At 41.6% G+C, this 21,411-nt stretch overlaps 1 protein-coding gene across 1 annotated transcript in view; it reads right to left on the minus strand.

Annotated features, from left to right (window-relative positions):
* Positions 1 to 21,411, minus strand: part of VPS11 (VPS11 core subunit of CORVET and HOPS complexes) — a 90,108-nt gene that overhangs the window by 14,280 nt on the left and 54,417 nt on the right. Inside the window, exons 10-14 of the mRNA XM_077456886.1 lie at positions 13,889 to 14,053; positions 8,028 to 8,189; positions 7,149 to 7,288; positions 6,325 to 6,527; positions 2,008 to 2,179 (exon numbers count right to left, since the gene is read on the minus strand). Coding sequence (XP_077313012.1) covers positions 2,008 to 2,179; positions 6,325 to 6,527; positions 7,149 to 7,288; positions 8,028 to 8,189; positions 13,889 to 14,053 — 842 coding nt within the window. The remainder of the gene's footprint in view (positions 1 to 2,007; positions 2,180 to 6,324; positions 6,528 to 7,148; positions 7,289 to 8,027; positions 8,190 to 13,888; positions 14,054 to 21,411) is intronic.

Genomic DNA, 21,411 nt, shown 5'->3' on the forward strand with positions numbered 1-21,411 from the left:
AAACTCTCTTGCGGAGGCTACCGCAACCAAGAACACCAATTCCCCCCGTTAGGAGGATCAAAGGAATATGGCGCATCAACCCTACAGGCACAAGTGCGACCTAACTGCCGGATTTATACGCGCTGTCCCTTGTATAAAAGGCCCAGATCAAAGAATGTGAACCAAGCGGCCTTTCAAAAAAACAATCACAAAGGCCGAGATCTGACCCTTGATGGTATTCAAGGCTAGCTTCATTTTTCCCCCCAACTGTAGGAAGGCAAGAATTCTACCTATGACATACCTCCGAGGATGCCATCTTTTGGTTTCGTACCAGAAAAACATAGGGCCTCCAGACCCTGTAATAAATGGTCCTAGAGGCCCAATTTCTTGCATTAATCAGGGTAGTTATCACTGAACCTGAAAACCCCCCGATTCTTTAACATGTGGGCTTCAATAGACAAACCGTTAAATTAAGCGATTGTAAGACTGGAGCAGGGAGAAAAGAGTACTACGGTAACTATCTTGAAGTGTATATTTCAAGCTAGGAAAATGATAACATGGAGATGGCAATCAAAGGAGCCTCCTACACTGAGAAATTGGATAGACTCTGAATGAAACCCTTCCTAAAGAGAGAGCCGCTTCTATAAAGAGACGCAATTTAAAGGAATTCGAACGGATGTGGAGACCCTGGATAGAAGGAAAATATAAAGATAGGAAGATAACGTTCTGGTTACTGGTAATGGAGGGGGGGGGGGGGATGAACATAATAAATTAAATGGGTAGAGGGGGGAGCTCAGGGACGAACTGCCAGGGCTGTGATTAATTATTGCGACTCTTTGCCTTGTGTAAGACGCTCTCTCTCTACCCTATTTTTGTGTTAAACTATGTAAGATTTCAATACACCCAATGTGACACTGCGCAATTCCAAATAAATTAAAACAGCAGCTAACACGCTAAAACAAGAATATTTTTAGCCAAAAATGTTTAAAATATAAAGTGCAGCGCTAAATATGCATTAACAAAATTGTGACAAATTATCATATACAAAACAAGAAAAAAATATTTATATGTATAAGAGAGTGTGTGAAAAAACCCTCTATAATGTTAAATGCACCCAACATTTATACAAACATTAACTTATTATAAAAATAACCCATAAAGTGATTAAATGAAGTAGATATGGATTTGTGATATGGACTTCATTTAATCACTTTATGGGTTATTTTTATAATAAGTTAATGTTTGTATAAATGTTGGGTGCATTTAACATTATAGAGGGTTTTTTCACACACTCTCTTATACATATAAATATTTTTTTCTTGTTTTGTATATGATAATTTGTCACAATTTTGTCACAATTTTGTTAATGCATATTTAGCGCTGCACTTTATATTTTAAACTATGTAAGATAACATAAGAATTTATAACAAAAGTTATTAATGTTTTTGTTAAAATATTATTATTTAATAAAGATTGAATAATTAAAGTCCGTCTGATTTTTCGACAGCAAAAGTCCAATGAAGCCCGCACACGGTCAAATTGTCCGACGGATTCGGTCCGTCGGACCTTTGCTGACGAAAAGTCCAGCATTACTCAAGACTAAAAGACTATTCCTCTACACCTTAACATGTCAAATCTCAGGCATGGGGATTTGCAGCTCAGAATATGCATCATTGGACATATGGAAAGAACTGTATGTTCCCTTATACCTGGAAGATCTCAATATATCAGAGGGGCCTTGTCAGATAAAAAGGGACATAAGGGAGAGCAGGGATGGTAAGTAGAGGCAGTAGAGGAACAAATGAACCCAGCTACTTTGCCCTAGATGACCTATTTCCCAACAAGAGATGGGGAAAGACTGCCTCTCAGCTACAAGCTTACATTTTAAAAAGGTATAATGGGAGGAAATAAGAGGTCAAGGACTGAAAAGGCTGTATATGAGGCAACAGTGTTCTGTGTACGTGCAATTGCGTAAACAATGTTTTTTTCATGCCTGGAAAATGAAATTGCACATTCATCTTTTCTTACCTGTTGCGCAGTTCATGGATATCACGGCGAATGCGAGCCGTTTCCTCCCTGTACTTATTAACAGTTCTTTCATCTTCTTCTGTCTGCTGGCTCAGTTTCTGCATTTTGTTGATTAAATAGTCCCTGATCACAGACAGAGTGGCTGTGGAATTATGAGCCAGGGTCTGCACCACTGTAACAAAAGGTCAGGGATTTACAAGATAACATTTTTCAGAGAAAATCCAAATTGACTTAAAACCTTTACACTAATAAAGTTAATTTAACCTTGCATAAAAACAGTATAGGTTAACAAATTCATATTATGGTTATTTCTTTTAAGTATTGTAGACTTTAACATAGTTTGGCTGCTAGCCACTCAAGTAGGATACATTGTTTATAAGGAAATGTTGATCCAGAATGCCTACTAGATATGTCTGCCCCAATTCTGTTGGTGATATCCAGTAGCAATGCTTCACTGTCAATGGAATCTAGTACCACTGTTCCCTTCACAATGGTGGCAAGCAATGCCCCCTACCCACTGGCACACAGTAGCAGTTCTACCTTTACAATGGTAGACAGCAACAATGGGGTTGATTTATAAAACTGGAGAGTGCAAAATCTGCTGCAGCTCTGCACAGAAACCAATCAGCTTCCAAGTTATTTGTCAAAGCTTAATTGAACAAGTTGATGTGCAGCTGTGCTTTGTAGTCAGATTTTGCACACTTCAGTTTTTCTCTTTTGAGGGGGCAGCAAACAGCCAGCCCTGTGTCCCCCCCCCCCCCCACGAAAGACAGTTTGGGACATTAAAGACCCATACTTAACCAATTGAGGAAGCAGGCAGCGTACCCGGTGGGCGAAAGCTTTCTCCCGTCCTCCGCCTGTGGACCACTGCAGCCTCCGCCGTGCATCTCACTCCCCCAGGTGTCCAATAGGATTGCCTGTCCTTTCAGCCAATCGCCTGATTGACAGAAAGACAATCCAGTGTTAGAATAGCGCCCTATTTCGAAGCCCGTTAGAGTCGCCTCTGGCTCTAATCAGGTGCTTAACCACTTGCTTACTGGGCACTTAAACCCCCCTCATGCCCAGACCAATTTTCAGCTTTCAGCGCTGATGCACTTTGAATGACAATTGGGCGGGCATACAACACTGTACCCAAATGAAATTTTTATCATTTTTTTCCCACAAATAGAATTTTTCTTTTGGTGGTATTTAATTACAGCTGGGAGTTTTATTTTTTGCTAAACAAACAAAAAAAAAAGATGCAAAAAAAAAAAATCATGTTTAATAGTTTGTTATAAAATTTTGCAAACAGGTCATTTTTCTCCTTCATTGAAGTGCACTGATGAGGCGGCACTGATAGGCTGCATTGGTGGGCACTGATAGGCACAGATAAGGTGGCACCGATAGGCACAGATAAGGCAGTACTGATGGGCAAAGATAAGATGGCACGGATGGGTGGCACTAATAGGTACCACTGATAGATGGGACTGATGGGCACTGATAGGTGGCACTGCTGGGCACTGGTAGATGACACAGATGGGCACGGATATGTGGCACTGGGGTGCAGCACCATTGTTGAGGCAGATTGTGGGCACTGATGGGTGGCACTGTGGGCACTGCTGGGTGGCACTGACGGGGGGCACTTTTTTAATGAGGTGGCACTGGCAGGGGGCAGGTGGGCACTGGCAGGGGGCAGGTGGGCACTGGCAGGGCTGGCTGTGATCGGGACTGGTGTCCCGATCACGGCCGCCATTGTATCACATGATCAGCTGTCATTGGCTGACAGCTGATCACGTGGTAAGGGGTCGGGATCGACCCCTTGCTTGAATCAGTGATCAGGCGAGTCTCATAGACTCGCCGATCACAGAGTGCGCCGCGCGCGCCCCTCAGGGGGCGCGCAGGCCGCTCGTGCACGGGACGACGTCAATAGACGTAGTCCCGGCAAAGGAGGTCCGCGCTGTAGCCGTCATTCGGCTATAGCGCAGGTCTCAAGTGGTTAAAAAAAAAAAAAAAAAAAAACACCCCACTGCTGTAATTCATGCGCCTTAATGGATGGGTTGCCCCTGCCCTCTACACTGGTGCACTTACTGACTTTGGGCTTGGTCTTGTGGCAGAAGCATGATGCAGGTAGTGCATAACACCATGATGTGAAATGTCAGTCACATTCTCCCAGAGAATTTTAAGGCATCACTTAAGTCCATCGCCTCCATTCGGATAGACTCATACAGGCATGGTCTTTACCATGTTTAACCACTTGACATCCGCGCTATGGCCGAATGACGGCCACTGCGCGTATCTGAATTCCCAGGAGGCCGTGACAGCCTCCCCTGTGCACGCTCCATGCGCGCTTCTTACAGGGCGCATGCGGAGCGCACTGTGATCACCGAGTCACTGAGACTCGGGTGATTACCGATCCGAGTAAGGGGCCGGTCCCGGCCCCTTACCATGTGATCAAATGTCAGCCAATGACAGCTGATCACATGATCAATACAAAAGCTCTGTGATTTTATTTTATTTTTTTCCTCACGCCGACAGCGGAGGAGAAAAAAAAAGCCGACCACCGGCTCATCTTAAAGGGACATCGGACCCGAAAAGGAAGAGGCCATTATCAATGCCCAAAAACAGCAAATTCTCCTGCGCTCTGGTTTCTTGGTCTTTAAATGTGATATGAACAGTTTGAAATGGTGTAGTCACTACGTCTTGCAGCCCTCCTTTAGAACATTGGGTGTTCAAATACTAAAAAGAGAGAATACAAAGAAGGGGAAGGCGCACTGACCTAGTGCATTACCATAAAACAGCTTTATTTAAAATTGAATCAAATAGCAAAATGGCTACTCACAAGCGAGTATTGATCACAGGCCTGTGATCAATACTCGTTTGTGAGTAGCCATTTTGCTATTTGATTCAATTTTAAATAAAGCTGTTTTATGGTAATGCACTAGGTCAGTGCGCCTTCCCCTTCTTTGCATTATCAATGCCCACCAGTGGTGCCAATCAGTGCCACCTAGAAGTGCTGCCTATCAGTGTAACCGATCAGTGCTCATCACTGCCACCTCATCAGCGAACAACATCAATGACCGACAAAAATTACCAGTTTTAAAATTTTATAACAAAATGAAAAATAATTTTTTTAAAAAAATTCTGTCTTTTTACATTTTTTTAACAAAAGATAAAAAAAAAAATAATAATAAATCGCACAGGTGATCAAATACCACCAAAAGAAAGCTATTTGGGAGGAAAAAAAATGATAAAAACTTCATTTGGGTACAGTCAAGAAAATTTTGCCTCAACGATAATGTAAAAATTAAAAGTACAGGTACCATCATCCTGAATTTCAAACAATTAGGAAGAGGTGGGTAGATATAACAAGGGCTACTCCAAACCATTTTTGACCCTTAATCACCCAAGGATCGTAGGACTATTGCGGTACCCAAAATCACAAAAATCATAAATAAGAAAGGAATATATCATTAGAAAATATACCAAAAAAATTCATAAATTACAGCATAAATATCAAAACAAATCTTTATAATACAAATATATATAAAAATTCCTGGGTAGTACTCCCCACAAATGAGTGGGGGTGTGATTGATGTTGGTGTAGACGTAATCTCTACTAGTTTTGCGGCATTTGGGTACAGTGTCATGTGACGGCGCAATTGTCATTCAAAGTGCATCAGCGCTGAAAGCTGAAAATTGGTCTGGATAGGAGAGGGTTTAAGTGCCCAGTAAGCAAGTGGTTAAGCAACTAATTAAAACCATTGTAGAAAGGAACATTTAAAAAAATAAACCTGTCTATACTTAGCTGCTGCTCTGTGCAATTCCGACCTTGAACCTCCTCTTTCAGGTCCCCAGCCGGCACTCCTAGCTATCTGTCCAGTGTCCTTGACAGGAATGGGAGCCAATTGTTCCCGCAGCTAGCAATCTGCCCAATGCGGAGGGAGACAGTGGCAAGAGGATGGGATTGAGCTCAGGTAAGAATGGGGGGGGGGGGGGGGTCTTGGAGTAGAGAAGGCTTCTTACCTTAATGCACTCCTTGAGACTTTAGAACCACTTTAATAAAACAAAACTAGTGAATTACTAATTATATTGGTTGATGAAGCCTGCCCACCACTGAATCTACCTGACATGGTTCTTTGGGTTTTCCTTGCTTTCATTGAAACAAAAACACAAGGGACAACCCTTTACATTCAGAATTTTTCAAGAAAGCTGGTTGAAGTTGATTTATTTTCTAAATTGGCAACATACACCAGATTTCGTCGTCTTTAGCAATTTCAATTGAGTCTTACAAAAATAAACAAGCTTATAAAGTTAAAGTTAAGAGCCTAGATGACTAACCTAATAGTGGAGGCATGAGATTTTTACTTTCGATATGTCTCAGCACAGTGGCAATGTGTTCCTTACAATCTTCCTCTTTGCGTGCAAAGTAGCCAAGCGCTTGCTCCCACAGAGAACTCTCTTGCTCCCCATACTGTTTACAAGCTTCAATTACTTCTTGGTACTGATTGTTTTGCATGTGATAATGCATAATCTGCTGAAAACTGGGAGAAAAAGCAATGCAATAAAAAAAAAAAAATATGCATGACTTACTTAGTCTTTATAAAAGGAAGACACCAATGTTAATTTTGGCAGAAAATTTTGATTTAGTTTTAGTCTGTCTTATGACTAAAATTGCATTTTAGTTTTAGTCCCATTTTAATCTTCTGCAATTGTTTTAGTTTTAGTCGTATTTAGTCGACTAAATCTCCAGTACATTTTAGTCGAGTAAAATCTTCAGATCTTCAGTACATTTTAGTTGACTAAAACTAATTTTAGTCGTCTAAAATCAAATGGGTTTAATTAAATTGTAATGCATTAGTTAACATTTCTCTACAATATCCAAACTCATATACTGCTGGAGTGAAAAAACGAATATGTTATTATTTATGGTATTGAGGTATGAACATGCACTACAGACCAGTGTTAATTTTGAAGTCAAATTTCAATTTAGTTTTAGTCTTAGTCTTAGTCTTTTGACTAAAATGGCATTTTAGTTTTAGTCCATTTTAGTCTTGACTAAAATGCCATTTTAGTTTTTGTCGTATTTTAGTCATCTCAAATGGTTTTAGTCGTATTTTAGTAGACTAAATTAACGCTGGAAGTCACAGAGTGGAGGTACTTACAGTTTGCCTTGTTCATACAAATACAGCACGCCTTTCTGAAAATTGTGCATTTGGCATAGGACAAGAGCTTTATCAAACACATTCTTAAAGCGCCCACTCTTCAGAAGCGTCATGACATCATTTTGGAGTTGCTGCCTTGCCTGTTAATACAAGTTTTATATTAGGTTAGGCACATATAGCCCAACGATAAAATACTATTCAGACTAATGGGGCAGTGAACAATTAAAAAGGATGATGAAGTAAGAAGAGTCATCACTTGAATTTAAAGCAGGAGTACACACATTGCTTGAATTTCACTAGCTATGTAACATTTTCTTTAAGACTTAAGTCCACCAAAAAGTTGGTGAAGCCCAAGTTATCCCCTGGCTTCTTATGTCTTGGACACCCCAACAATAAGCTCTCCTAACCATAATTATCTGATCTTGTTAATCTGGCAATTTTGGGTTCTCCTACCGTCTGTGTGGTCCTGCACCTCTGGTTTGCATGTAAAAAAATAAAAAAAATCCAAGAGTCTCACCAATAAAGTGCCTGAGAGGTAAACTGGTAGGTGGTTTAAAACTTCAGCATTTACCAAAAAGTGAAATATCAATTTGGGGTGGACAGATCCTTCAAAGTTTAGAACTAATGAGCACTTGTTTATTTATGCTTGTAAATGTTGTTATTCTTGTATTCCGCAAGCATTTACTAGACATTTAGTACCAGCCGCCTGCAGAGAGCAGCCCAATAGCCTTTCAGAACTTGCTGAACCTTGCTAAATGCCTGTTACCAGCACCAGATTTCCCAGTCTTGCATTTAAACAGCTTGACAACTAAAGGGCTGTGCAAGCATGCGCAGATACAAATGCGGGCAGGGCAGATGCTAAGCACACTTGGTACGTACTTGTGGGTCTCTCTCATGTGCCCAGTTTTGCAGACGTAATTCCAGCAAAGTATCATATACTCCTTGAGGTGAATCATTCTGTACTTGTATCATATGTTCAAGGAAGATTTTTAATTCACAAGGATTGTTGGCAAAAATTGGAATAAACTCTTCAGGATTTGCCTGGAAAAAAAAGCACACAACCGCATAAAAAAAAAAAAAAAAGACAGAGGAAGTTATCATAAAATGGTAAAACACATTCCATTTTTTATTAAAATCCAAAACTTGAATGTAGGTACAGGTAATAAACATCAACCTATTAAAGCATATTTAGACTGGAACTTCTTCCTAAAACCATTATATAGATTTATTACCGACACAGAAAAAAGGTTGGAAGAACACCAAAAGGATGACAGATAGAAGAGACCAGGAAACCTGGTTGGGGGAAGGGATAGATTCAGAAGTGGAGACCCCCTACAAATATGAATTCTAATAAAACTAAATCAAAAGGGTTACAGGGGAATTTAGTGAAAATAATGTATTTCTAATGTAACAAGAGGTAGTTATCCATATTATTTATATCATCATATATGAGTAATAGAACACAGCAAACCATAGGGTGAGTGGTATATACCCTCCCGCCGTAATCAGAGCCTTTAACAAACAGTAGTCCCCCCCAAAACTACCACAGCACTGAACTATCAACTCTAATACTGTACAGTCTAAGCAAAATCTACGCACTGCACGCTTTACAAAGCAGCCATGAGTGAATTGTGAAATGCAAAAAGATGCATAATTTGGTCTAACAAGTACAAATCCTGGACTCCTAAACAATACCAGTGATACTGTTTAATGTAGACGCACGTGACTATAGGAAATAGGGCACATACAGCAAAGCGATATTAAAAGACTATAACCACTTACAGGCCGGAAGATTGACCAGGCCATTTTTGCACTACGGCTCTGCGTCGCTTTAACTGACAATTCCGCAGTCGTGCAACGCTGTACCCAAACAAAACTGAGGCATGTTTTTCCCCACAAATAGAGCTTTCTTTTGGTTGTATTTGATCACCTCTGTGGTTTTTATTTTATGAGCTATAAACAAAAAAAGCAACAATTTTGAAAACATTTTTTTACTTTTTGCTATAATAAATATCCCCCCCCCCCCAAAAAAATTGAAAAAAACAAAAAAGGTCTTCATCATTTTAGGCCAATATGTATTCTTCTACATATTTTTGGTCAAAAAAACAAAAAAAACACTTGTATTGACTGGTTTGCGCAAAAGTTATAGCGTCTACAAAATAGGGGATATATTTATGGCATTTTTATTATATATCATTTTTTATCAGTAATGGCGGTGATCTGATTTGTAGCAAGACTGCAACATTGTGGCAGACAGAGTGGACACTTGACACTTTTTTGTGACCATTGACGTTTCTACTGCGATCAGTGCTATAAAATAGTCACTGATTACGGCATAAATGTCACTGGCAGGGAAAGGGTTAACATTAGGGCGCTCAAGGGGTTAAGTGTGTTCCCTGGGAGGTGTGTCTAAATGTATAGGGGCTGGGCTGACTGGTGGCGGAGAGAGATCGCTGTTCCTAATCACTAGGAACAGCAGATCTCTCTCTAACTCCCCTGTCAGAACAGGGATCTATCTGTTTACATTGACAGATTCCCATTCTGGCTCTCACATCCCGTGGCCGGCGGACACTGCGGCCATGCTAATTGGGTCCCCCATCATACAGCGGGGGCACGTACCTGCTACGGCTCCTTAAAAGGAGCCGACGTACACCTACGGAGATTTGCGGGAACGTGCCGCCCTGCCGCCGTATAACGATGGCGGCTGGTCGGCAAGTGGTTGAAGGGCAGCACAGTGGCTAAATGATTAGTACTTCCAGCCAGCAGCAGTAGGGTCAACAGTTTAAGTCCCAACCATGGTACTGCCTGAAAGGAGTTTGCATGTGCAACCTGTGCCTGTGTTGGTTTCCTCTAGGTAATCTGGTTTCCTCCCACCCTCCACAGACATGCTGGTTGGTTAATTGGCTGCTGTCTAGATGTAGACCAAGTATGTGTATGAATGTCAGAGACCTTAGATTGTAAGCACCTTGAGGACAGGGAATGATGTGAATGTACAATATATATGTAATGCACTGCATAAATTGACAGCACTATATAAGTACCTATATAATAAATAATAAAGAAGAGGAAGAAGAGGTTATACTTAAATCGCTCTGTGCAATGATATTGCATAGAGCAGTCCCTTACCTCCTCTTCTGGAAGTCCCCCTGCCGGCACTGTCTGCTTCTCCCTGTGCCTCCTTAGTAAGCCAGGTTGTATGTATAGACACACACAAAACCAGTAAGCTACACCCACCGTGCTCCCTCCACAAAGATGTTTGACTGACAGCATTACCTAAAGTGTCGCCTATGAAACTAGGAAATGAGAGTAGCAATGCTGCAGCCAGGACAGGGCTGACACAGTAAAAGAAGGTAGGTCAGTGTTTAGGGTTGGGGGGGTTAAAGTTAGTGGGGTGTCTTACCTTAATGCAGGCAATGTATTTAGGTAAAAAAAATAGGATTTTTATAACAGCTTACCTGTAAAATCCTTTTCTTTGAAGTACATCTGGGGACACAGAGCCATACTAGTTACTATGTGGGTTATAGGCCACCTTCAGGTGACAAACACTGGCATGCCCTAAAGACAAAAAGTGCCTTCTCTATATAATCCCTGCCACTACTAGGAGTACCTCAGTTTGTAGCCAAGCAATACACGTGTATACCAAAGAAGGGAGGGACCTCTGTGTCCCGTGATGTACTTTTTTTTTTTTTTTTTTTTACACAGGTAAGCCGTTATAAAAATCCTATTTTCTTATCGTACATCACGGGACACAGAGCTATAGTAGTTACTATGTGGGATGTCCATAGCAATGACAACTGAACGGAGGGAGACAACAAAAAGTAGGGCATTAGGAGACTAGAAAACTCATACTGCAGCCTGCAGTACACTGCGCCCAAAGACGATATCCTCATAACCTTTTACATCGGTTTGATAGAATCTGGTAAATGTAGGGACTGAAGACCAAGTTGCAGCCTTACAGATCTAAGCCATGGAGGCCTGGTGATGCACTGCCCAAGAATTACTAACAGCCCTGGTACAGTGCGCTTTAACATAAAAAAGGAGGAATTTTCCCTCTTTAGACCATAAGCCTGAACAATCACTTGATGAATCCATTTGGAAATAGTAGATTTTGTCGCTGCCTGTGTTCTGTTAGGACCGTTTGGCAATACATCTGTTTTGCGGCTCTGAGTGGTCACCTTGAAATAGACTTTGACCACTCTCACCACATCAAGAAAATGTAGTGACCTCTCTTCCATAGACCGTGGTTCTGGGAAAAAAGGAAGGTATGACAATATCTTGGTTTAAAAAGAAAACCTGTCACTACCTTTGGTAGGAATCTGGGATGAGGCCGTAATACCACCTTATCCTTATGCATAATCAAAAATGGCTCTTTACAAGAAAGCCGCCAACTCAGATACTCTTCTGGTAGAGGATATGGCAACCAAAAAATATATATTTTCCTCGTCAAGAGGACCAAGGAATATCCTGTATAGGCGCAAATGGCTGTTTTTGTAAAGCCAACAGGGCTAAATACAAATCCCAGGGGATCAGGGGTGTCCTGACTGAAGGATAAATCCATGTTACCCCCCCCCCCCGAATAAAGTTACGAACCAGAGAGTGATAAGCAAGAGACTGTTGAAAAAAATACTGATAAGGCCCACACCTGGCCCTTGATAGTATTTAAGGCCAGCTTCATTTCTAATCCCATCTGTAGGAATTCAAGGATCCTACTTATGAACATATTTTTCTGTGGTGCCAACTCCTGGATTCACACCAGGCGAAATATGCCTTCCAGACTCTATAGTATAGGACTCTGGAGGCCAGCTTCCTAGCATTAACCAAAGTAAAAACTACTGAAGGTGACAGCCCATGGTCCTTTAGAATGTGGGTCTCAATAGTCAAACCATTAAATGTAGCATCTGTAAGGTAGGATGAAATACCGGACCATGCGCGAGAAGGTCTGGGCACCGTGGCAAAGTCCAATTCTGACCTCGAACCTCCTCGTGGTTAAAAATTGCCGTTTCATCCCCCTTGACCATTACAAGGACTGGGAAGGTAGATTTGTCTTCCTGAAAGGCACCCTGTTTGGATGTAAACTCAACCTCGTGGCCGTATATGCACCATAACACAGGGCAGTTGGCATTCCTAGATAGATACCTCATCGGGCACCTCCACGCACTCCTTTGCATTTCTCAAACATTTCGGAAATCCCTGCATGCACACCATCTGTTCAACTGCTGGAGAGTGCGCCATCCCCCCATGAAGGATTTTAGCTACTATTCTGCCATTCACAATGTGTACACATGAATAGAACTTCTGTTGGTGGATCAATACTTTGATTCACGCTCTCCGGTGCGTCCATCGGATCACTCACTATCCACCTATCTCCACTTCCCTTGCCCCTATATCCCCAGAAATGCGACAATGGACTTGGCGATTAAATGAAAACCTGCTAGATGATACTGTGGCTCTGAAGCAGGCCTCGGATTACAATTTCCTTTTATTTATTTATTTAGCGGGTGCACAGAAAAAGTTTTGTGCCTAGAAGTTTAAAATGATCCTAGCTGTAAAAGCACTGGTAACAACTAAAAGACTGATCCCTCCAGTTTCAGAGTGTCACACGCTGCATCAATAGCATTCAAACTGTCCATTAGTTGGGAGCCATAGCGGCAGTAGACTGCAACTTGCCATAGGCAAACTCAGCAATGGCCTGTAGAGACTCAGGACCAGTTTACACCATAGAAATGCATTCTGGATGCTTTACTGCATGCACGTTTTCATGTTTTTGATGCATTTTTGGAGGGTTTTTTGATGCATTCCAGTACATTCCCCCCCCCCCCCCCCCCCGATTTTCTTCACCTAAAATTAAAGAACGTGTTTCAGTGCGCTTTCTGGAGAATTTTTACCATATTCCAGTACAGTTCAATGTAGAAAAAATGAAGCATATTTGACTTTTTTCTATAACTGGAATGCTCTGGTGTGAACTATGCCATGGAAAAACCATATACTCCACTATCTAATGCATTTTTTTATGCAGAAAAAAAAAACACACTGGACTGCATTTAGTGTGAACTGGTCCTCAGAATTAGCCTCTGCAGCAATGACTCAAAGTCAATAGGGCCAATGGCAAATCAGATGTGAACTCTACTGAAGTGTAGATGCACGCTTGTGGCCACTGATCAAAATCCACAAATAGGTTGCTTTGGATCATAAAATCTTGCAACCATAAAGAAAACCTTAGCAGGAAGGCCAAGCAGCACCCAAATGTGCCAAAGAAAACTCCAGGATGGAACAGAATCCAAGGTCAGAGGATAACATGATTTCAGGCTGCAGGCATTAACAATATTATGACCATTATGTTAAAGACTTCCTTCCTAGCTTGTAATTTCAGCTCGCTCATGAGATTTTGCTCTTACTCATTCACTTTCTGTGTAAACATTTCAGTTTGAGCTATTGAATTCTGTAAGCAGGAGATGAGGAAAAAAAAAGAAAAGAAAAAAAAGGAACCTAAAGGGCCAAAAATGAAAATGGATATCAATATGCAATGTCATATATCCAATGTGACCACTTCCCCTCTGGAACATTTTTTTTTCATTTTTCAGACACCTGTTAAAAATCTGCATTTTTGGCTATAAAGTTACTTAAAATCCTCAGCTCTTTTTGAGAAAAGTTAATGTGAAGATAGCAGTCTTGGTAAATAAAACAGTTTCCCTTAATGCAAATTTCCTTACGAACATTTACTTTTAGCAGCTGCCACTCACCTTCTTTCCTCCCTCATGCTGAGCAAAGTTGGTACACAAGTCTTTCAACAGCTGTGTTGTCTCATTGGGCACATGATACATAAGTATCTTTCCATAGCACTTCTTATTGCTTTCTATTTGAGGGAAGGGAAGGCGTCCTATGTATCTCAAAGCTTCTTGAAAATTCTATACACACACAAAATAGTTTTGAAAATATGCATCAGATATACATTTCTGAAGCCTAGTGGCGATTCAGTTCGCATTGTGCGCTATATAAGTATTTCATTCATTCATTCATTCATTCTGAAAAAACAATCATTTTACTTGACCTTGGTCATTTACAACTGCTTGTAGTAAAATGGGAATAAACTCTGAGAGCCACAGAGTGCCATCCCTAATGGGCAATGATTACCATCCCTGGTGGGCTTTAGTGGGCTTACCTGGTGGTCATCCTCAGGGCGGGGGGGGGGCTACACTGATATTCAATCAGTGCAGACCCCCCCCCACCCCCCGTCAGGTGAGTGAACAGCCGATCGGCTCTCCTCTACTCGTGTCTGTCAGTGAGAGTAGAGGAAAAGCCGGCACACGGCTTTTCCTGTTTACACTGTGATCAGCTGTGATTGGGCTGATCAGGTGGTAAAGAGTATCCATCAGAGGCTCTTTACTTCGATCAGAAATGCAGTGTGTCAGAGTGCCTCCACTCTGGATGAACACAGGAGGACACAGCAGGCAGCTGTGAGACTGGGATCATTGTACGCACCACTGCTAGTGTTAAAAGGTCTGTCCCATTCCTTGTTAACTGATATTTTTAGCAGAGCTTGTTCTTTTGAAAAACAACACATATTGGCTGGATCACCAGGTGAAAATACAGGAAGGCAAAGCCTAAAAAATGGGGCAGACATCGCATCTGAGAATGGATAAGCTACAATAAGTTACAAGTTTTCATTTTTCTGGTAGGAACTGTTCAGAAAGGTAGAGGTCGACCGATATGCGTTTTCTCTGGCCGATGCCGATATTTAGAAATCATGGCGGCCGATAGCCGATATATGATGCCGATTTTTTTTTGGGCCGATATGTTAGGCCGATTTTATTTTATTTATTTATTTTTTTCCTTTTTTATTTTTTTTTTTTTTTTTTTTAATCCCCCTTGATCTAACACACCTTTCCCACTGGGGCGTTTTTCAGGCGCTTTTGGGCTAAAAATAGCGCCTGTAAAGTGCCTGCAAATGGCTCCCCTGCAGTCTGTGTGAAAGCCCGAGTGCTGTCACACTGAGGCGATGCGCTGGCAGGATCTTAAAAAAAAAAAAAGTCCTGCAAGCAGCACGTTTGGAGTGAGTGTACCGCTCCTCCACCACTCCTGCCCATTGATATGAATGGGCACCACTGCCGAAGCGCATGCAATGCGATTTGGCAGCAGTGCTTCATGGGCGCATTTAACCTCTTCCTTGGCCGCTAGCTGGGTTATATTTGCCCCACTAGCAGCCAAATAGCACCGCTAAAATGATGGTAAAGAGCCGCTAAAACTTGCGTTTTACCATCAACGCCTGCCCGCTCCAGTGTGAAAGCGGCCTTCATAAGTGATACAGAAAATTTTCTTACATTTAAACATAACAAACCTCCAATCAGTTTACTTGTATGTATGATTTAGATAAAAAAAAAATAAAAAAATAAAAACCTATATATTAAATAAAAACAGGTAGTCAAAACTTTTAGACGAAAAAAAAAAAAAATGGGCTAACTTTAGGGCCGGTTCACACTGCAGGCGAGGCGACTCCAACTTGCCTCGCCGCGACCTGCAGTGGCCTCGGCGGCGACTTGCAAATGACTTCTGTATAGAAGTCAATGCAAGTCGCCCCGAGGTCGCCCAAAAGTAGTACAGGAACCTTTTTTCTGAGTCGGAGCGACTCGAGTCGCTCCTCTCAGAACGGTTCCATTGTACAGAACGGGGGCGACTTGCGAGAGCGAGGCGAGGCGAGTCGTGTCGCCTCGCATCGCCCGCTGTGTGAACCGGCTCTTACTGTTTTTATTTTATTTTTATTTTTTAAATAGTGCATTTGAAAGACCTCTGTGCAAATGCCGTGTGACATAAAATATTGCAACAACCGCTATTTAATTCCCTAGGATCTCTGCTAAAAAAATATATATAATTTTTTGGGGGGGTCTAAGTGATTTTCTGGCAGAAAATACAGGACTTTTAATTGTAAGCAACAAGTGTCAGAAAAGATTTAGTCTTTAAATGGTTAAACTGAGAACTTCTACACATAGAGATGACTTCATTCATTGAAGTGTAAACATTGTATCTTTCTGTTCTTTTCTTGGCAGCCTGCCCAGAGAGGAGGAAAGACGTTTCTATGAGACTCAGGCAACTTACACTGACTTCTACAGAAGTCATTTCTAAGTCGCGCTGTAGTTTCTAAATCGGCTTTTTATCAGCACAATCGGCCGATGCCGATTATTTAAAAAACGGCAAATATCGGCCGATATATCGGTCGACCTCTACGGAAAGGTGTGCTACATCCCAGTGAAATTTAAAGAAAAAAAGAACCCCCTAGGGGTGGGACTTTAGAGGCACTACCACATCAAAATTATAAAAAATATATATATAAGGTTTATTGAAAATATCATACACATAAAAAGTGTATATAATACATGATGACCATGGATGCAATACAATATACAAAGAATTAGCAAAGAAATTATACAACTTCCTTAACCCAACAAAGTTTCAGAGATGAATTGTTGTCTCCTCCATCAGGGGTTTTTCATAGGGAGTACAGTATCTATGAATTTAAATGTAAGGTAGTCAGCCAAGCAAAACTAACATAATAATACATAGTTACAGAATAATACAGGCATAGCACTACTTACATGATAATCACTTAGCAAGTAAATTTGAGCATCCATAGAGAGATTGAAAAAAAACAGGAAAAAACATTGTGGCATAGAGTCTCCCACAGATCTCATCCACCAGGTACTGATAGATTAGACTGTCAAGAAGGAGAGAGGGGAACATAGAGTAGGAGGGATAGGTATCCCCTGGTTACACCCACCAGCCCCGCTGAAGTCCGGGGATCCAGACTAATAGCAGGCTGGCATTTGCACTGAGGCCCAACCAATGGGGGGTCTGGAAAAGACAAAAAGGAATGGCACAGTAAGCATCAATGTACAAGAAGTGAACTAAAAGGGGAGGGGGGTTTTTGGGAAGGGAAAAATTGTTTTCTCTTCTGTAATAAAACCCAGATCTTGAGATGAAACCTACCTAAATCCAACAATGTCTTCACTCAGAGGTAGATGGACCAACAAGGAGAAGCGACTAGGAGGTCTGTGGACCCGTTTTGGGAAAACACTGTCTGGTATGGTCGCTGTCAACATGGAGAGCACCCCAAAAAAATACATATATAGAAGAGAAGGGAAAAATGTGTAAATAAGGGTACTTTGTGTCAAAAGGTTTGAAAGACAAACCAAATAGTGACATATAAAAAACGTAAATAAGTATGGCATATCAGTTACCCAGACAGTTTTTTTTTCCCAAATGGCAGGTTGCACCATCAACTCCAGGAGGCATCCTCCCCTTGGCCCTATCTGATGTGATATGAGCGTGCTATAAGTACGATCCAAACAGACAGCTGATCCGCAATAATGCAGATCAGCTGAGTGTTGGTGGTTATATATTAAGTGGGAAGAATATATAGGTCTCGCGCTTTATATTTCCATCCCACCCAAATTGAAGCCCTCCAAGAAGAGCCTGAAGCAAAATCGCATCATTCAATCAGGGAGGGTTTGTGGCTCGGAACGTATATATCCAGCGCAGTTCGAGCTGGAGAAGACTTTTATTCCAGTCTCCTCCCCTTGGGCTAGGAAAGATGCGGTCCAAAATCAAAAATTTTAAATCCCACGGTGAACCAAGATGGTATGCCGCCCCAGAGGCAGATCGGGATTACAGACCTGCATATTTCGGATGTGTCGATAAGCTCTTTTCCAAAAGAGGAGCTTAGTCTTCCCGATGTAGAAGAAACCGCAGTCACATCCGAGAAGATAAACTACCCCAAATGTCTCGCAATTTGCGAAGTGTCAAGGTTTAAAGATTTGGCCATTAGAGTGTGGCTTTTGTTGGAGTCCATATATCTACAGTAACCACATGTACCGCACATGAAGGTACCTTTGTATTTGCAATGGTCCACCTCCCTGTCTCCCCTATATTCACTTTTCACCAATTTGGAGGCAAAAGATGTTGCTCTCCTGAAAAGGGGTGCATCTTGGACCAGTCGGCCCAGAATGGGGTCCATAGTGAGGATATGCAAGTACCTGGAATTTTTTTTCCAAATTTCAGCATGTTGGTTGCAGTATTTGGTTATGAATCTTAGAGGATTGTCAGATTTGGGATATTTCTGGGAATACAAAAGGTTCTGTCTAGTGTGTGTTGTAGCCCGTCTAAATGCCTTTTTTATTGATGTATTGGATTCCCCCCTCAGCAGGAGCCTCTCACGCAGTTTGTCAGCTTTGATTTTGAAAACATTGTTGTTTGTACAATTGCGTCTCACCCTTAAATATTGGCTGTATGAATTCATTGCAATTTATTCTCGGCAAACAAAGATTGAGCAACTTCAGTGAGCAATCTCAAATCCTCTGAGGATCATAACCAAATACTGTAACCAAAAATGCCGAAATTCTGAAAATTGTTTCCAAGTACTGGCATATCCTCACTATGGACCCCATCCTGGGCCAACTGGTCCAAGATGTACCCCTTTTCACCTTCAGGGGAGAAACATCTTTTGCCTCCAAATTGGTGAAAAGTAAATAGAGACAGAGAAGTGGACCATTGAAAATACAAAGGTACCTTCATGTGCGGTACATGTGGTTACTGTAGATATATGGACACCAACAAAAGCCCCACTCCACCTAATGGCCAAACCTTTAAACCTTGCAGATTGCAAGACATTTGGGGTAGTGTATCTTCTCAGATGTGACTGCAGTTGATTCTACATTGGAAAGACTAAGCTCCCCTTTAGGAAAAGAGCTAATCGACACATCCGAAGTATGCAGGTCTGTAATCCTTATCTGCCTCTGGGGAGGCATACCATCTTGGTTCACCGAGGAATTTTTCCCAGCATAAAATTTCTGATTTTGGACCGCATCCATCCTAGTCCAAGGGGAGGAGACTGGAATAAAAGTCTCCTTCAGCTCGAACTGCGTTGAATATATACATTACGAGCCACACACCCTCCCAGATTGAATGATGCGATTTGCTTCAGGCCCTTCTTGGAGGGCTTCAATTCGGGTGGGATGGAAAAATAAAGCAAGGTTATACGCCTCCCTTCTCTGGTCCCCTCCCTTTTCTGCTGTATTCCCCTTTGTCAATATGCATTAGCAGTGTGTAGTATGTATATAATCAATATTTATCAATTGTTTTGCCCTTTCATTTTGCCATTTATTGGTTTATTTATTTATTCATGGAGCCCTCTGCACATCCCTTCTGTGCTCTATATACTTCCCATTACTTCTAAGCTGATTGCTTGTTATAATGGATTTGTTATCCATCTTCCATGTATTATACACTGTCAATTTTCTTTAGTTGGGCAGATCATGTTTTGGTCTATCCCCGCACCATGTGCACCCAGCACGGCAATATAGTCTCCTCTTGGGGCTATTTTGGTTTGGTAAGTCCGCCACACCATTGCAGACCATCTCCTCCCCTTTGCATCCATGGTGACCATGTCGTCATGTGATGCTTTTTCGTGCTTATGGGACGCAGTTGCATTGTGCCCCTCTGTGGTGCTCTTGCTTGACGTTGCGCATGAGCAGTGTTTATTGCTCGGCAACGCTGTGCTGTCTGCATGGCGCATGCACGTGGTGTTTTCTGCGCCATGTGGGGGTGTGGCGCAGATACATCCCAGGGGGCAACCTACAGGAGGAGACTATCAACACTCAGCTGATCTGCATTATTGCGGATCAGCTGTCTGTTTGGATTGCATTTACAGCACGCTCATATCAGGTCAGATAGGGCCAAAGGGAGGATGCCTCCTGGCGTTGCTGGTGGAACTTGCCATTTAGAAAATAAACTATCTGGGTAACTGATATACTATACTTATTTACGGTTTTTACATGTCACGATTTGGTTTGTCTGTCTTTCAAAACTTTTGACACAAAGTACCCTTATTTACACATTTTCCCCTTCTCTTCTATATTTTTTTGGGGTGCTCTCCATGTTGACAGCGTCCATACCAGACAGTGTTTTCCCACTTTACGGGTCCACAGACCTCCTAGTCACTTCTCCTTGTTTGTCCATCTGCTTCTGATACCATCATTGGATTTGGGTAGGTTTCATCTCAAGATCTGTGTTTTATTACAGAAGGGAAAACAATTTTTCCCTTCCCAAAAACCCCTCCCCTTTTAGTTCCCTTCTTGTACACCGATACTTACTAAGTACTAAGCCATTCCTTTTTGTCTTTTCCAGACCCCCCATTGGTTGGGCCTCAGTGCACATGCCAGCCTGCTATTAGTCTGGATCCCCGGACTTCAGCAGGGCTGGTGGGTGAAACCAGGGGATACCTATCCCCTCATACTCTATGGCCCCCTCCCTCCTCCTTGACAGTCTAATCTATCAGCACCTGGTGGATGGGATCTGTGGGAGACTCTATGCCACAATGTTTTTTCCTGGTTTTTAATCTCTATGGATGCTCAAGTGTACTTGCTAAGTGATTATGATGTAAGTAGTGCTATGCCTGTATTATTCTGTAACTATGTAGTATTATATGTTAGAATTTGTTGGCTCACTACCTTACATTTAAATTTCATAGATACTATACTTCCTGTGAAAACCCCTGATGAAGGAGACAACTATTCATTTCTGAAACGTTGTTGGGTTAAGGAAGTTGTATCATTTCTCTTTGCTAATTCTTTGCATATTGTATTGCATCCATGGTCGCGTATTATATACGCTTTGTGTGTGTGACATTTTTAATAAACCTTTTTTTTTTTTTTTTTTTTTTTTTTTATAATTTTGATGTAGTAGTGCCTCTAAAGTCCCACCCCAAGGGGGAGTTCTTTTTTCTTAAAGTTTGTCTTTGGGTTCAATACTGCTTTAAACTAAGGCTTATACACATAGGTGAGATTACCATTTATTCCTGTGTGGTATATAGTTACATAGTTAGTAAGGTTGAATAAAGACACCAGTCCATCCAGTCCAACCTGAGTGAGTGTCTGCAATTGTCCCTATCCCTGTACATTGCACAAAGATCTGTCCCTGGGAAACTAAATGTACCCGACGGTGTTTCTTACCTTCTCCCAAGTTCTGCATTACTTACTCCTGACCTCTGAGTTACTTACCACTGATCTTTGAACTCTGCTGTGCTGCTTAGCACTGACCGCTGAATCTTGGGTTACATACTACTGATCTCTGACCACAGTGCACATTTTGAAGATTACATTTTCCACAAAGCTAAAGATGTGAGTAAAAGCTTGTTTTAAAAAGGTGATTCTACTGCTTGTTCAGAATATGCAAATATTTTAATGTGCATGTTCTGGACACAGGTACAGTTTATGCT

This window comes from Lithobates pipiens, unplaced genomic scaffold, assembly GCF_037356315.1.
Source record: "Lithobates pipiens isolate NorthernLeopardFrog02 unplaced genomic scaffold, aLitPip1_a1.2 Scaffold_27, whole genome shotgun sequence".
In the NCBI taxonomy this organism is placed as follows: Eukaryota; Metazoa; Chordata; class Amphibia; order Anura; family Ranidae; genus Lithobates; species Lithobates pipiens.